This window comes from Pteropus medius, unplaced genomic scaffold (genome assembly GCF_902729225.1).
Source record: "Pteropus medius unplaced genomic scaffold, Ma_sr-lr_union100, whole genome shotgun sequence".
NCBI lineage: Eukaryota > Metazoa > Chordata > Mammalia > Chiroptera > Pteropodidae > Pteropus > Pteropus medius.
In genome coordinates, this window is record NW_024352785.1 from 6,343,646 (window position 1) to 6,361,475 (window position 17,830).

Consider the following 17,830-nt stretch of genomic DNA (forward strand, 5'->3'; position numbering starts at 1 on the left):
GTGTGCAAATCCCATAGAAAAAGAATTCTTTCTTAACACTTTTAATAATAATAAACCATTCAAAAGAAGAGATAATAGAGTTTATCTTTAAATATAACAAAGGAAATTTCTTTCTTCATCAATACTGAACATGTTAAGTCATAACAATAACAGCATATCTGGAGGTGAGAGCCTTAGGAATAAGTTGTTGGAAGTAACAATGAATGGCCTTTCAGCAAAACATTATTCTCTTTGAATATCTTAAATGAAGGAAAGGGTAAAAAGTGGTAATCTCTCTTCAGGCTGGGTAACATATTCAAGGCAGAATGACCCCTAGAGCAAAATGTTGGAAATTCCTAAAGAACTATGTACATTGCTTGTTTTGTCATCCTCAGCCCATGCATACACACAATTGACCAGACTGTGCTTAACAACCCATCAATTAACTCATAAATTACTATATACCAGTGCTGTGAATTATGACTGTTATTTCTCATCTGGGGTATATAGATATGAATAAACAGGACTAAACCTCAGAATCCATAACATATCTCAGCCTTCCAAAGGCAATACATTTTTTAAAATGTGAACATACTCAGAGTAAATATTTTTAGAAAAGCTTTATAAAATTATATCTCCTTTTTAAATTCCCAGTCAATTTTTAAAGACATAAGAAAGACAAAATTACCTGTACTTTATTCTGAGACAATTTTTATACACAGTTATTACTCATGTAAGTTTTATTTTTCAGAAACCATTTTTGCTTTGAAATATCCAAAAAATTGAGCCAAAACATCTAGAACATTTAGGCACAGGCTGAAATTCATGCTTTGATTTAGTCTACAAATTCTGTGATACTTATCCATGATATAACGTTTTCTCATAAACTAAATAGTAATATAAAATTTTTAACAAAACTACCAATTTAGTGTTATAACATAAAAGTAGTAGCTGGTGAAATAAGACAGTATCGGTAAATAAAGATAACTAATCTACTTTATATAAAAGATTTCAATGTACCTCATGACTATGATATTTACATTGTGAAAAATCAAGAGAGGATTAATTCTTAAGATCTCCTGGTTAAATAGAAAACTTAAGTTTCCCAAACAGCATGTTAAAAGCAGGAGTGTGGTACCATATTGCTAAAGTCCAGGAGGCTGCTGTTCCTCTTTTCCTCCCTTGTTGCAACTTTGCAAGGCTGGAATTCGCCATAACATTAGGATCCTTCTTTTTGTTAGCCCAGAAAAAAAGTAAACTTTTCTTTCACATCTTTGTCTCTGTTGACCTTGACAAATTCAATTTGGAAAAACCATTGCCTTGTCTTTACTTTTATGTGCCATTATTATCATTGATGTGGCAGCTAGGACGGAGACATACTTGAAATTGATGGGAAATAGAAGCACCATTTACTGCTTTATTTGACCCATTCACTCAGGTATTCATTCATCACACTATGGACTACCAGCAGTGTACAAGGTATCTTAATATCTATTGAACAATTAGGTAGGTATCTGCCTTATTCATTGCTTATTATGGCCACTCAATAAAATCAATTAATTTAGCAGAACAATTAAACTGTAGCTGTGCGTTTTTGTTTCTAATACTACAGATTCTACGTTCCCACTCCCATTCAGGTTAGGGATTATAAACCAAGAAACTGAGCAACTATGGAGAACTGAAAAGCAACGTAGATTTGGAGTCCTAAGATTTGGTTTTATGTGTACACTCAGTTATTTACTAACTTTAAAACCTTGGACGAGTAACTGAATTGTAAACCACCATTCTTATTGATAAATGTTTTGCAGGATTGTTGTGAGGATTAAAGTAACTAATGAAAGAACATTTTGTAAAGTGTGAAATATTAAGTACAAAGCACTACTACAACTATCTGAAAGGAAATGGTTTAGACATGTTTTTTTAATTGTGATATTCAAAGAGACTTCCATAAACCTTCCCAAATCAATATGACAAACTACTAATTGATTAGGCTAGCCACATATCAAACAATTTGGATCCTATCAGTTTTCAAACTTATTTTCCGAAAAGATTCCTTTACTCTTCATAGGTACCCTCTAAATAGGTTCATTACTTAGATAACGCTTATACCCTTGGAAAGAAGAAAAGTTGATAGAGTTTAGTATCCATTTCCTAGCCTCCCCTTCCTAGCCTCCTCTCTATCATTCAAAATAATGTTTCTGTCTCTTCAACTAGCCCTAGGCAGATGTTTTTAATCACACAGTGATTAAAGTCTTTCTAGTCTTTCAAGGGTAAAAAAAACTGAGTCAACAGATTTTTGTTCTGTTATTAAAACTACACAACATATGTGTATATATACATTGGCAGTTTGCTATCTCTTATAATCTATTCTATTCGGTTGAGGGAATAGTAAAATATAGATGCTGCAATTGATAAACTATTAGGAATTTTTGATAATGCCCTGTACATATGATAGATTGGTTTAGTAAAAACTTCATTATTGAATAATACCCCAACACTACAGCTTTCATTTTGTGATTCCAGGGTATCATTCAGTTTCCAAACCCCAATATTTGTAGCTATTGCTAGGGGGGGTTAAATATTAGTCGTATGACAAATCACTATTCAACGGTATCAGTAAATGAAATAATTGTTCATTCTTTCTCAAAAGATCACTAATTAAATAGAATGCAAAAATTAAACATAAGAATATAAACAAAATCTGATAGATAATTCTGAACTACTGGTGATAAAATTAGTTTAAACACATTCTATACGCTATTGAATCCATATTGTATTTAAAGAAAAATAGAAACCAGAAAACAAATACTTTCTCCCCTACTCCAACTGTACTTCTATAAAGAAGCAGTCATAAAATGATTTGGCAAGAAATCATCAATTAAATATAGTTCAATGAATTAAAGTCTTAAGTGAATAGCTTTGTATTGCCACAGCTTATTTAACTCATACCAAGAACAAAGTGATTAAAGTCTTTTCTAATATTTCAAGGGCAAAGAATGGTCACCAAAAATTGAGTCAAAAGATCTTTGTTCCATTATTAAAACTATATTATAGAAGAAATCAGTGTTCAGTGTTAAATATCAGATCCTTGTCAAAAGAAATCAGTACTAATTTAGGAAACAGAATAAAGCTAGTATTTTATAAATGACAGGCGAAATTTTCTGTAACCCAATGAAGGCACTGAGATGTATAGATAGGACAGCGAAATATAATTCTGTTTGGCAATGCCCAATTGTAGCTCTACCTTTTAGTTCCACATGTTAATATTTCAGTCCCAGAACTACACTTCTTATTCTAAGTGCCTTTAAAGTACAAAGCTTTTGCTGGTAGTTTAAGAAAGTCAATCTTACATGATGGTCAATGATTCTCGCCAATTCTTTATCTCTCTTGGTGAAGAAATCTGGATATGGAAACAAGGGGAGTTCTGATACAGAAGGATGTTCCCTTCAAAAAAGCATAAGAACAGATACAATGTTAGGTATAGCTATTTCTTCTTCCAGGAATATATAGCTTTGAAAGTCATAGTTTATTATTAAGCATTTTGATTCTACATTGTCAACATAAAGTACCTACTCTGTATAGCCTACTATATATTAGCTTTTAGTTTGGGTAAGCCATTTTGGGTTACTGAAACTGACATTTTTAAAGATAGGGCATGCCACAGAGAGTGAGTACTAGAAAATAATAAAAATATAATCTTCTACTAAGAGATGTAAATACTATAGCTGGTCAGTAGCAAATGAAATGCAAGGATGTAAAGGGCTTAAGGAAGCTTGAAGTCAACTATGCCCAATGGGGAGACGAAAATGTGTACTGCTACCCACAGCCCCATGAAGTTCTAGTGGAAGTCTAAGACTGAGAATGTTATCTAAAATATGCTAAAAAAAAAAAAAAAAAAAGATGCTGTGACTTCAATACTTCTCCAAGCTCTCCGTATTACTAAGAGTGGAACTGTGGCAGGCAGCTTAGAAACAGCTCAATGAAATTGTTGGCAGTGCAAAGTTGGGCCCTAAACTAGTGGATATTTACTGTTAAACTGTTTACATAATAATTGTATTATTAAAGTTATTATGAAGAAATGATTATGAGTACAGAGATATATAAAACAACAAATGGTGGTAAAGAATATGATTTTGAAGGAGAGAAACTGGGTTTAAAAGAAAAGGTCATAAGCAAGAGTCTAAGGAAAGACATAGCTAGTGAAAACTTTCCAAATTCAGAAGTTGATAAATTTTTATGATTGTGATGTCTATATGCATTTTTTTACAAGTTGCTGCCTATACAGAGCTCTATATGTGTGATACCCTATGCTTCCCTTATATTGCCAGGTCTTGCTTTATGCTGCACTAAATACTTCTTGAATCTTTCCTTTTATCTTCATTTCCACTATAATTTTCCTAGTCCAAATGATCAGCTTTCACCTGGAGTCCCTGTGTCCACCATGTCTTACTCTCTTTATTCTTGTCTCTATACAGCAGACAAAAATTTTTTTTTTTCAAAATACAAAGTGGATCATATCAATCTCCTACTTTAAACTGTTCAATAACTCCCCATTAAATTTAGTATTAAGACCACATTTGTTGTCAGGGATGCCTGAAGTAGACCGTACATTTGTTTTAAGTGGCTTTTAATGGTTTCTCCAGTTACTGCAGTTACTGTGATGTACTTTGCTTCTATTATTGTGTGTTGGCACATGCTGTCATTCCTTTTTCCAGTGTCCTCCTCCAGCAGGGCTGGTCAATACTTACTTACCCTTCAGCTCTCAGTCCAAGCCCACTACCATCGCTCTCAATTCACCATAGGTTTTCCTTCATCATACTATCTCAGCTGTAACTTTATATTTATCTATGTGCCTGTGTGAGTTTCATGTTTTACTAAGAATTGAATATGAGCTACATGACTTATATTTGAGACTTTATTTGTTTACTTATCATTGTCTTCTCAGTGCCCATCATAATGCCACACTAGACACTCAATGAATGTTTATATGTTGGTGAATTATAGAATGAATAAATGAAAGCTGTGACATGCTTTAATTTCCTTTATATTCCAGGCCATCAGTAAGAGTCTACTACATAATACAATTATACAAGTAGAGCAATGTCCAGCATAGCGAGAGGATGGCAATCTAAAGAGACAAGTCACAGAGTGGAGCTAATAGCAAGAGTTCAAAGGAAAACAATTCAAGTGACAGGTGAGCAGGAAAAATATATGAAGCCCTCTCCCAACCCATAAGACATAAATGTGTGGGGCATGTGGGGCAGAAGAGCAATGAGCTTTCCAATGCATGTAGAATAGGGACTCTAGCCATTCTATTAAAATATTAAAGGAAAATATGATTCTAGAATGGTAAGGAATTTGGGGACATCTGGGGGCTGACGCTTAGGTTAACTATAGTCATTTAACAAAATTTTGGTGCTTCTGATATTCAAAGAAATGTGCTGAATGCTGTGAGAAAAATAAGACAGAATCTTTAAATTATTTAAAGGTTAAAAGTATTCAAGAAAGTTGCCACAAATTTCTTGAATTATAAAAATTTAAAGACATGCATAACAATATGTCAGGAAACCTTTAAAAGGAAAGATTAGATAAATATGCTTGTGCATCTATGGTTTCTAGTTATATCGACTGAATATTAGAAAAGAAAGATTCATAGGTAACTATAATACAAGACAACATGAGACATAAGAGGCAAACATTCAGTGATATAAACAGAAAAATATAGTAAAATGTTTAACATATGGGCTCTGTACTGAGATCTTGAAGCAAATTTCGGTTCTGCTACCTAATATTATTTAACCCCTCTGTTCCTCATTTTCTTCATTTTTAATATAAAAATAGTACCTGCTTTGTTATGTTTTTATACAGATTAAAAAGGAATAAGACATAAAGCATGTTTGATAGAGCTAATACTAAACAAGTTTCAGCTGTATTAATCTTTTTTAAAAAATGTATTATTCCTATCATTATTATCAAAAGAATTCAGAGGAGGAGGTCATGGCAAAACAGAGACGACTTTAAGTTCTTTAAGTTCTTCTGACTTGGATGCCTTTTTATTATTTATTATTTACTTTTTTTTTCCCTAAATACTCTGGCTAGGACTTCCAATACTATGTTGAATACAAGTGGTGAGAGTAGGCAAATTGTCTTGTTCACAATATTAAAGGAAACACTTTCGGCCTTTCACCATTGAGTATGTTAGCTTCCTCTAAGAGACAAGATTTAAAGTGCAGATATTTACAAAGAAGTTATCTATATATATCTATATATCTAGATATCTATATATATACCAACACCAAATAAGTCTTCTTGGCTACTTTTTAAGGGTAGGTTAATAAAGACAGTTTGTTCTCAACTTGACTATCACTATTACCATTACTTGATCCCACATTAAAAATATCTGGTACCTATTTAATTTCCCTTGTTTTGTAGTTCCTGCATATTATGGATAGAGTTCACTCTGTGAGAGTTAAAAAATTGTTCTTCTCTCACCCCTCCAACATGTACAGCCTAGGCAGTAATCCTGTTCCTGCTTGGCATGAAGAACTGCCAGTCAAAGGAAGCTCCAGGGTCTTTGGCTTCTGCCGTTCCCAGTGATCTTGTCCCAGGGGCTCTGTCTCAGACATCAGCTGCTACAGTTCCAGTCTTGCATTTTTTTTTTTTTTTTGCCAGCCAGACTATTGATCTGGTGGTTTCCATATACAGTGCCTGCCAAAAAGTTTCAGGTGTCATTTTAACATTAACTAGAGCTTACAGAGCAGCTAAGGAACTCAAAGTCAAGGCTTTTAAAATTTTAATTTCTTTTCAATCCACTGAGTTAAAATTTCCAATGGATGTGTTCCACTAAAACAATTCTTTCTGCATTCCCAGACACAGAATGTTGTTGTCCTGAGCCAAGGATGATCCTCAGCTGCTCTAGTATTGCTGATTCATAGTCTATTTCAATTTACTCCCCTAAATCAGTTTAGCTATTGGAGTCTGAGGTCTTTTAAACTCCCCTAAATCAGTTTAGCTATTGGAGTCTGGGGTCTTTTCATCAGTCTTATTTTAGACATTAATTAGTATGGTTATCACAACAGGATTGTGATGTAATTGACTGGAAGATGCCAAAAGACTTAGTAAAAGGGTGTTAAATTTCTTTAAAGGCAGCTTATAGAAAATAATGGAGATGGTTTCACAAGGTAGAAAAAAAACATATTATGCCCAGGCTAAGATATGGCTCCAAGAATACTTCTGAAATCATCTGTAAGGATGAGGAAGAGCTAGTATAGTGTTAGTGAGTAAGGGCGGATATAACTTAAGTAAGTACATGTATCAAAGAACCTTTTGAGGTTGCGTGGAAAAACAAGGGACAACTTCAACTTTGACTGTGTTGAGTTTAAGTGTTTACTTACACCATTTGAAACTGGTTTTTCACTAGGCCTGTCATCCTGGGAATAATCCTCACCATTGTTGAAGCTACTGTTTTCTGAATCCACTATGTTCCTTTTTCTAGGTTTATTCCATCATTCAGAAAAAGATATTCTTAAGAAGCTTCCTAAGACATGGTGAATAGAAGGTAAATAATTTGAAAATGACTTTATTCTACCTTCACATATAACAAATTGAGGCAAGAAAATATTGGGTATCGTTTGTTATTTGGACTCTACCCAAATACAGAACAGAATAGATTAAGATAGATTTGTATATAAAATATTTTTACCTGTTTCCAAAACATTATTAACCAAATATATTTAATATCAAGGGACAGTTGTGATTTTAGAGTGGATATCATTGCCCCTCAGTTTACTGAGGCTCCACACTTCTTGCTTCTGATGCTGCTTTTGAGACATCTGATGCCATCTTGATTCCCAGGCATTTGCAGTAGCCCATGTCTTCTCTCCAGAGCTATATTATTCAAGATATTTACTCCTAACTTTCTCAGTAGACAAATGCTGAAATCTCAATTAATAACACAAGTGGTTATTTCTTGCTCACAGAAAGTCTGATGCAGTTCATTAGGAGCACTGCTCCATTTGGTGACCCAGGAATTCAGGCTCTTTCCATTTTATAATGCTATTATCTCAGTGTGTGTGTGTGTGTGTGTGTGTGTGTGTGTGTGTGTGTGTGTATAATGTCAGAATGCATCAAAATGTTAATTATATTAAGTAAAGCTGTTAAAATATGAATGGAGATATAAGATTCACAGAGTGACTTTCAAGTTCACTCTGACAAAGGAAGAAAGATTTGACATTTGGGCTAAATACTGCTTTGTCGTAGGGGATTGGCCTTTGCGTTATAGGATATTAGCAACATCTCTGAACTCTACCCACTAGATGGCCATAATCCTCCCCAGGTCTGACAACCAATAACATTGCTGAGGTCTCTTGAGAACCAAAATCACCCCTGATTGAGAATCATCTCTCTAATCTAAATGTAAGGAAGTCTTCTGAGGAAAACAAAGAAACACATGAAATGTTTTATGATTGCGAATGGTCTCTGTCACAGGAAGTTTTAAGTTTGCTTTTTCCTTAGCTTTATAATTTTAACCATGAGGTGTGTGGTAGGAAGATTTCTATGGTGGGTCCCCATAATTCCCACCTCCCAGTATTCACATCCTTGTGTAATTCCCTCTCCTTGAGAGTACTGGCTGGCCCAATGACTTATTTATAACCAGTAGAATAGAAAAATGATTAGGCATGACTTCTATCTTGTTAGCAAACTCTTCTTTGCTTTCTTGGCATATATGCTTTGATAAATTAAGTTGCCATATTGGAGAGGCCTATAAGGCAAGTGACTGAAGATGTTTACAGCCCAGAGTCAGCAAGCAGTTGAGATTCTCAGTCTTACAACCCACAAGGAATTATATCCTGCCAATATATAGTGAGTGATCTTAGAAATAGAGTGTTCCCCAGTTTGCCTTCAGATGAGACTCTAGTCTTGGCCAACACCTTGATTGCAGCCTTGTGAGAAATCTTGAAATAGAGAACCCAGCTAAGTCATGTCTGGATTCCTGACTCAATGAAAATGTGAGATGATAAATGTATGCTGTTTTTAGTTGCCACATTTTCTAGTCATTTGTTACATATAAGAGGATAATTAATACAAAGTACCTTATAGTAGGTTTTTTTAAATTTATTTTTGAGTACTATTTGGGCCTCGTAAGTGTATAAATTTTTTAGTTCTTCAAATTAAAAAAAAAACTTCCATTGATAAATAACTCACCTTTGTCTTCTTTGTGCTTTTGTTTCCCCCCTGGAATTCCCTTTATATTAATGTTAAACCTCTGGTACTGAGCCTCTCACTTTCTATCTTCTTGTTCCCATTTTCCTCCTCTTTGTCTGTATTCTACTTTTGATGAGATCTCTTCAGCTTTATCTTCCAAACCTTTTATTGAATTTTTAGCTTCCATTATGTTTTTAATTTCTAAGAACTGCTTTTTTCTTATACTTTTTTATATCCTTCCTTTTTCATGGATGAAAAATTTTCATTTATTTCTCAGAAAATAATTATTATAGATTTTTAAAAATCTTTTCTTCTTTGCTCTACACTGTTTCAGTTTTCTTTGAATGACTTTTACATTTTATTTATTTGGATCCCTCTATATTATGTTGGAGTCCTTTTTCAAATATTTGGTGAATCTATCTCCATTCATATTTTAACAGCTTTATTTAAGTATAATTAATATTTTGATGCATTTTGACATTATACACACACACACACATACACACCCGTGAAACTATCATCATATTCAAGAAAATGAACATAGCCATCATTATCCAAATTTTCTTCCCTTTTCTCTATTTGTGTTTAAAGTCAAAATAGTAAAAATGCAATGGGAAGCTCTCAGTGAGTTGTTGAGGCTTGTTAAATAATGTTCCACATCATGGAGCGATTGGGTAGGGATTATCTTATTTATATTTTACAAGTTATTCCTAATTAGCAGCTTAAAAAACAAACATTCATTATCTCACATTTTCGGAGGGTCAGGAATTTGGGCCTGGCCTTTGGCTCAGTGTCTCTCACAAGGCCAAAATCAAGGTGTTGACAGAGGCTGCAGACAACTCAAATGTCAGTGGGGGGAAGGATCCATTTTTAAACTTATTTATATGACTGTTGGCAAGCCTCAGTCCTTGCTGGCAGGTAAGTGGTTAGTGACGTCAATTTCTTGCCATTGAAACCTCTCCTCGGAGCAACATAGCAGTTGATTTGCTTCAGAGTGAGTGAGTGAGAGAGAGTCCCCAAGACAGAAGCCACTGTCTTTTTGTTACTTAATCCTGGAAGTGGCAGCTCCTTACTTCTGCCATATTCTATTCATTAGAAGTGAATCACAAAGTTCAGCCCATACTCAAAGAGAAGGGATTATACAAGACCATGAATATAACAAAGCAGGGATTATTAGAGGTCATCTTAGAGGTTGCCTAGCACAGGATTAAAGCCATTTTCTTGGGGAATCTCCAAATATCAGTATCTATAGGCCTTTTCTTGTGTGCCAAACAGACACCAGGCAATCTCCTATCTGGGCCCCAGGGAGAGGAGAGAATGGGGTAAAGTAGGAGTGACAGAGACAGAGAGTAGGGGCTCTGAATCTTACTTCTGTATAAACACTTCATCTTCATTCAGTACAACATCTTTTTAGTCTTTGAAGACGTGTAAGCAGTAAAATAGTATTATAGGAATTCTGCTTCGAAATGATTACTCTGATAGTTATGCAGACTGAACAAGAAATGCGTAAAGCTGCAGAACCATTTCAGTAGTTATTGAAACAGAATGTTGGCAGTGAGTATTCAAGATTGGAAGAGCTTTCTTACCAGAGGAGCAATCGATTGCCATAGCAACTATACAGATTTGGGGGTGGGAAAATGGAGGAATGTAAGAGATCTTGTATTTTCCTTTTTTTTCTGCCTCTGAATGACTCAACTGTTGCTGGTTAAAGAACATAATAGCACAAAACTTGAGGTTTTAGGCTAAACTACTAAGAATGTATAAATATTAATATTCCACCAGTGTTTTATTCCAGAGGTTCTAAACTATGATTTTTTCGATATGGTGGCATATTTCTATAATTGTGAGGTATATTACAAATAATTTCTTATTAATAATAGCTAAGGCCCAAGTTCTGAAAATTATTCATACTTTTAAGATACATTATAGTCTACGGTCATGCCACCTTGAACAAGCCTGATCCTGTCTGATCTTGGAAGCTAAGCAGGGTTGGGCCTGGTTAGTACTTGGATGGGAGACCACCTAGGAAGACCAGGTGCTATAGGCATAAAACAAATATATATATATATTTACATATATATATATACATATATATATATATACATATATGTATATACACACACACACACACACACACACACATTGTTAGGCTTTCAGTATCCCATAATAACCTCTCACTCTTGTCTATTGTAATGTTCTTGAACGGGATTTAATCAATGGAACATGCTGAAAAATGGAGGATGACCCAGAATCTATATTTACTATGTGGCAATTTTTAGTAATACAGGAGTCATTTAAACTGAATTTCAAAATGGAATTGAGGACACTCTAGTGCTTTTCAGACAGAAATAGGGGAAACACTCATATGAAAGCAGGTAGTCCACACACTATAACTGTTTGCTCCAAGGCCTTTACCAACCAGCAATACAGACACTGATTTTTTGCAGTTCCTGGAGGGCTACTTTTTACCTCTTCATATCAATTCCTCTCTATATATAGTTAGCTACTGCAAGTCATAAAAATAATTTTAAAAAATTAATTAGAAGAAAATTGATGGGCAGATATTATATTGCATCCTAGAGAGTTTACTTACCACAAATAAAATTCTACTGGGGGAAAGAGGAATCTTGTAAAGATAGGAAGGGCCTCGTTTTCTAAACTGATTGAGGATAATAGCACTATTTGGAGTTTTGAGATCTTGGCAGAACAGAATAAAAATATTTCCTCACATTCCAGCATAGCCACATTAGATAAAAAACCTACCAGAGACTGGACCATGCTAGGGACTATGGTTATCAATGTGCTACCTAGCCATAGATCTAAGGAGGGGCTTCCACTAGCATGCAAATGGGTAGACAGGGACACAAAGACAATGAGTAAATCACCAGTCATATATAGAACTCTCTTCAGTACGTGGTGAGTAGAAGAAAACTTCCAAAATAATTTCTAAGTGATTGAAAGGCAAGAAGAATGATACATCATCTTATATATCCAGAATAAACTAAACTTAAAAAACATTATTTACTGCAGGAATCTGAAAACTACTTGGTACTCTATAGGGTGTAAGATATAATATCTGTAACACTACAGCTAAAAGCCACAAGAACAGAAAAGTTGGAGGGAAATACATATGAGGTAAGGAAGGATGTATTTCAGAAAATATAAAGTGCCATGGTAAAAGATGAATACATAGTAAAAGCAGTTTTAAAAATAAACCAGTGTTATGGATTATCAATTATAAAAAGATTTCCAAAGTTAAGAGAAAAATATAAAGTGAAAATAAAGAGAATAGATAATTAAAATGGAATAAATAAAATGTTATTGAATATAATAATTATCAATAAAAAAACAGAAAAATGGTATAGAAACAATATTAAAAGATATGACCACAGAAAACTCACAGAGCTGAAAAATGACCTAAATATGTGTATTGAAATGACTTCTATACCGCTTCGAAAAACAAATACTCAAGAAAAAAACAAACTCCAAGGATAAAAGTAAAATTCTGACTCAAATAATGAGACAGAAAAATCATTAAACATAAGTAAAATCAGCCTTAGATGTCTCCTCTGCAATATAAAATAATAAAAGAATTGATTTCGCTCCCAAGAATCTTTAAATGTTCACATACTTATAATAAATTCCTCCTTTATACTTTCTATAAAGTACTTACATTAGATTAAAGGTTATTAAACGTTTGGTAATGCTTTTAACCAAAAAAGAGAACAAGAAAGAGCAACAGTATTGAGAAAATTCAGTAGACTAAGCATTTTGAGGACAATGATCTGTTATGCAGTCTCAGAGACTAACATCTAACAAATACTTCTACAAAGGCTAGCAATGAACATTGAATCAAATTAAATTTCAGTCTAAATAATTGTTTTAAATTTTGTCACAACATTGAACAAAAATAAAATGTTGCTTAAAGGGAAAATAACTTATGTAATAAATTTAAATCCTATCAATATAGCTCTTAAAACATACATTGTAGTTTTAAATTATGATAAAATACGGTAAAATGTTTCACATCCCCCCTCTTACATGGAGTGGAGAAAAGATCAAAGGAGGATATGAGGAAAATATATATTTTTTATTATTGACATAATTTTTGACATGCAGAATTTTTTCTTGAGAAATGTGATCATGGGAAGAATTAAAAACAGAATATATGCCTTCCTACTCATTGGGAAAGTCAAAATAAGATAACAAATTTAAATAGAATAAAACAGTAACAACAAGGAATCATACAAAACATAGCATATAAAACAAAGATAGAAGTCAAAACATATAAATTGTAGCAATAAAAACAAATGCTATTCATGCCATAGAAACCAAAGGAAAAATTAAAGCAAATGTAGCTTACAAGAGACTGCTGAAACAAAATATTAAACTTAAAAGAGAAAAGAAATAAAAATGATTTGTTATGAAAATAAAAACATTAAAATATCAGCTGCAACATTATTTTCAGACAAAATAGAATTTAAGGGAAAAAAATCATTTAATAGTTCAAAGAAAGTAATTTTATATTGACAAATGATACATTTGACAACTGATACATTCTCCATTGGCTACTCTCATGTTCATTTAAAATGACTGGAAGGAAATATGCCAAATTTAACAGCAATTATCTCAAGGATATGTGATCCCAGACAATTTGTACTTTCATGGTACATACTGCTATGTATTTATGCCCCTAAAAATTTAGAAAGAAAAAAATGAATAAATGAAAGAACACCATCTACAAAATAAAATAAATGTAACTGGTTTTTAACCCCTAACTGTGAAATGGAATGATTGTTTCTTTGTTTTTAACATGTCCATGCCATTCAATATGCCTAACTACCTCTTTTAAAATTGCTACCCTATTTTCTGAGACATTTTTTTCTTTCCAGTTCTCCTCTTCTACCTGTGGCTGTGCCTTCTCTGACTTTTCCTCCCCTCTAATTATAGGGATTGTTCCAAAGTTTTCTCTACTTCCTGCCACTTTCTTCTTTGCAATCATCTGGATTTAATACTACTTCTCCCAAAGAAGCTTTATTTCCTTACCCTGCTTCTACCTTTGTGAGTGCTTGAACATCTCAGTGAAACCAAAACCTTAGTGTTCTGAAACTTAAGTAATTTTGTTTCATTTGCCATTAATTAAATGAATATCTATGGAGTACCTACTATGCACTCCACTCTGTATCTGATTCTGGGACTACAGTGCAAATTCTTGCCTTCCAAAGTCTAAGAATCTAATGCTCCTTCTAAAATTTGCTCAGTTCTCTATTTTGGTAAAAACACTATTGACCTCTGAACTATGTAGGCTCAACATCTCTGGCTTGGCATTAGTTAGTTAGCTAGTTAGTTAGTAGTAGTTAGTTTACTCTTCTTCTTCTCTTGCTTTTCATATCCAAATAGCTGCCTGGAGTTATGTTTTCAGTTTTCTGCCTGGTCATCATCTCTACTGTCTACTCTCCATTTATGTTTCACAACTCTCACCTGTACTTTTGAAATAGACTTCTAAATTATTGTATTACCTCCAAATATCTGCACTTTGATTCATCCTATAACACATCAGCAGTTCGATCTTGCTAAAGTAGAGCTCTTGGATTTACTCTCACTCTTCCAGGTTTAGCACTAGTGCAGGTAAATTGTGAAAATTAATTAAAATATTTAACAACTTAATGATATGAGCACCAGCTAGTCAGAACAAATATTAGATAGGTTCTAACTGATCAAGAAAAAATGCCAGATGTAAGCAACCAAATTCAACTATACCAGAGCTTTCCATCATTCCTAGATCTACCCAACTGAACCCAAAAGTCAGATATGCTCTTGGGGAACAGACTCCAGTGAGTATTTGTCTTGGACACACAAACAGATCACATTTCCAGTTCTATTAGTTCTCATCAATGGAATAAATATGAACTTTCTGAGCCAAGCTAGCTAGGTGTGTATGCCTCACTATCTTCGCCCATACTAATGATGCGGAAGACCTAGGGGGGAAAGGACTACGAAATGAAAGAACATAGGTCCCTGAATGACCACACAGTATTCCATCTGAGAAGGAACACCATACTCTGTGATAAAACAAATAATAAATAATTTGTGGTAAGCCACTGATAATTCAGTATTTACCTGTTTTTGGAGCTACAATCATCCTACAATAACATTCTCTTCTTAGCACCTTGTATCTGTGTCTTAGGTTTCCTTAGCACCTTGTGTCTGTGTCTAGAGAAGTATTCAGCCTATAATTTATGTTTTTCATTTGTATATCTATCTTTTCCTTTAAGCTTAAAACTCCTTAAGAGCAAGGATACTGCCCTTTAATTTATGTCCAGAACACAATATATTTGCCAGAAGTTAAATATACCCTGAAAATATGCCTTTTAGATGTTGCTTTTATGAATGATTTCTATTTTTTGTGGTATGTTTCAATATTCCTAAAACTCTGATGGTCCCTCATAGCTTAAAAAAAGTTCAAAGTCTTAGACTGGTTTGCAAGGGTCACCATTATCTGGCCACAGCAGGCATATTTTACCTCATCTTTTACTTCTTCCACAGATAGGGCCTTAATCTCCTAGTCACTATTTTCAAAAAACTTTCATAATTCTCTGCTTCAATGTATTTGTTTATATTGTTCCTTTCACTAGAAATATAAAAATTTCCATGTTCAAGATCTAAGGCCTAATTTAAATGACTTACTATCAATTAAACATTTCCTAATTCCTTCCAGTAAGAAGTCTCTTTCTCCTCTAGGAACTCTTATAGCCCTTTAACTTCCTTATAGAATTTATTATTTATACTTAATATTATATGTATTTTTGAGCTGCATTTATTGCACATTTAGTATTTTAAAAGCTCAATAATGTAATATATACCCAAGTATATGATCTTTTTCTAAATAAAATAATAAACATAATTATTATCTCCTTATAGTTCAGCAGCATACTTAAGGGAAAATTTGTTTATAAGCAAGTGCTTAAATACTGAGAGAAATTCCAATTACTATTCCTGTTGACTCTGGCTAAATAGTGCAGCATGTTCTAGCAAAGTAAACTACCATCAATTTTTATTCAGTTTAGATTTTTTTTTAACACCTCACTTCTAAAGGAAAGCTGACTACAGGATCTTGAATTTAAGAAATAACCTGTTACCATTGCAGCAGAATAACAATTGTCCATCTTGCCACAAAAAATATTATGTATACTTAAAAGGAATATAATAAAATGCTATTAGAACTGATTTTATAACACTCACTTCAGATGACAGATAAAGCAAAAATTAGATATTAGGTGGGGCAAAATGTATTTTGTATACTCAATTGACAATCTTTGACTAGTTGGTTTGTTAAACTCTTTGAGATTCTTAATTTCACCTCAGTGCCCTTCTCAATTTTGAACAGTGCAACACAGTACACTTTTATTTGAAGAACCTATCCAGATTGCTTACATTTCCTTGGAATTGATTTTGCAGCATCTGAAGTTCAGGTAGTAGTCTGTTCTGTGTGCACACACACAAAAAAAACTTGAATTGATTTAAAATGAACCAGGTCAGTGTGGATCAATTTAGGCCATGGCAACCCATGAGGAGATGCAAATAGGATTCTCCTACTGAGACCAAAAATAGATTCCATCAAACCTTCTTTGAGGAGATTCTGAAAATGTATCTTAAAAGGGAGAGCCATAAAAATCCCAAGGTTCCTATAGCAATATAAATAAGAGAAACTGGAGGAAAAAAAAAAGATTTTTCAACAAAAGAATTTCCCAATACATAGCCTAGTGATTTTATTTTCTTTGTTGATCACTTTAGGAAGAAAGACACCCTTGGAAGAAGAAATAAAAGAGCAATTTACTAATGACTTTATGCCAACTGTGGTTGTCATTCATAATTTCTCCTGCAAAAAGTGATAAAGGGCAGTGTTCAGTTCCAAGTACAATGGAAAACACTGTTCCTGAATGCATGCATATACTCTCTTCTACCTGGGAGGTACTTAACAGACAGCTTTTTAGTGAAGCATCTGGAAAACCAAAAAGTAATAACTAATTCATAAAGCTACTGTACCCAAAACTGTAGCTGACTATGAGGGTCACATTGCTATCACATAGTGATTGCTTCATTGATGTCATGAGGTCATTGCTGTGCCTTGTAGACAATTTCGTCTTAGAAAGAGAATATGGAAAGTGACTTTATAACTTCTTTTGGTTCATGCCCTACACCACAATGAGCTGTTTCCATACTTTGTTACCAAAAAGAAGTGGATTCTCTATTCTGGGAACTTTAGGTATAAGATACCTGATTTTAAATATCTATTATATACTTTAGAACTATTAGATAATAAAATGCTTATTCAGAGCTAATTCATTGGCTGACATGTTTTGAGTTTGGGTAGAACCGGAGATTACCCAGTGTCAGGATCTGGCTCTGCCACTAATAAGCTGGGTGTCATAAAGCCTCTCTACACTTCAGTTTCCTCATCTCAGCCTCTCGTTCGAGACTCTATTTTCTTTGAACTCACTAAGCCTTGGTTTCCTCACCTGAGTAATTCATCTTAGTCAGCCTACTCAGTTCTTTTACTATTTCGCTTTATAACAAACAGGGCTCAGTTTCAATCCCATAAGCCAAGAAATAAAGGCCAATGTTATGAAACATAAACATGTTAGGC

General features: G+C 33.7%; 1 protein-coding gene and 1 pseudogene across 1 annotated transcript in view; one reads left to right on the forward strand and one right to left on the reverse strand.

The window, feature by feature from the left end:
- TMEM232 (transmembrane protein 232) overlaps positions 1-17,830 on the reverse strand; it is a 156,725-nt gene that overhangs the window by 563 nt on the left and 138,332 nt on the right. Inside the window, exon 13 of the mRNA XM_039848420.1 lies at positions 3,330-3,423. Coding sequence (XP_039704354.1) covers positions 3,330-3,423 — 94 coding nt within the window. The remainder of the gene's footprint in view (positions 1-3,329; positions 3,424-17,830) is intronic.
- On the forward strand, positions 11,112-11,230 carry LOC120591070 (uncharacterized; annotated as a pseudogene).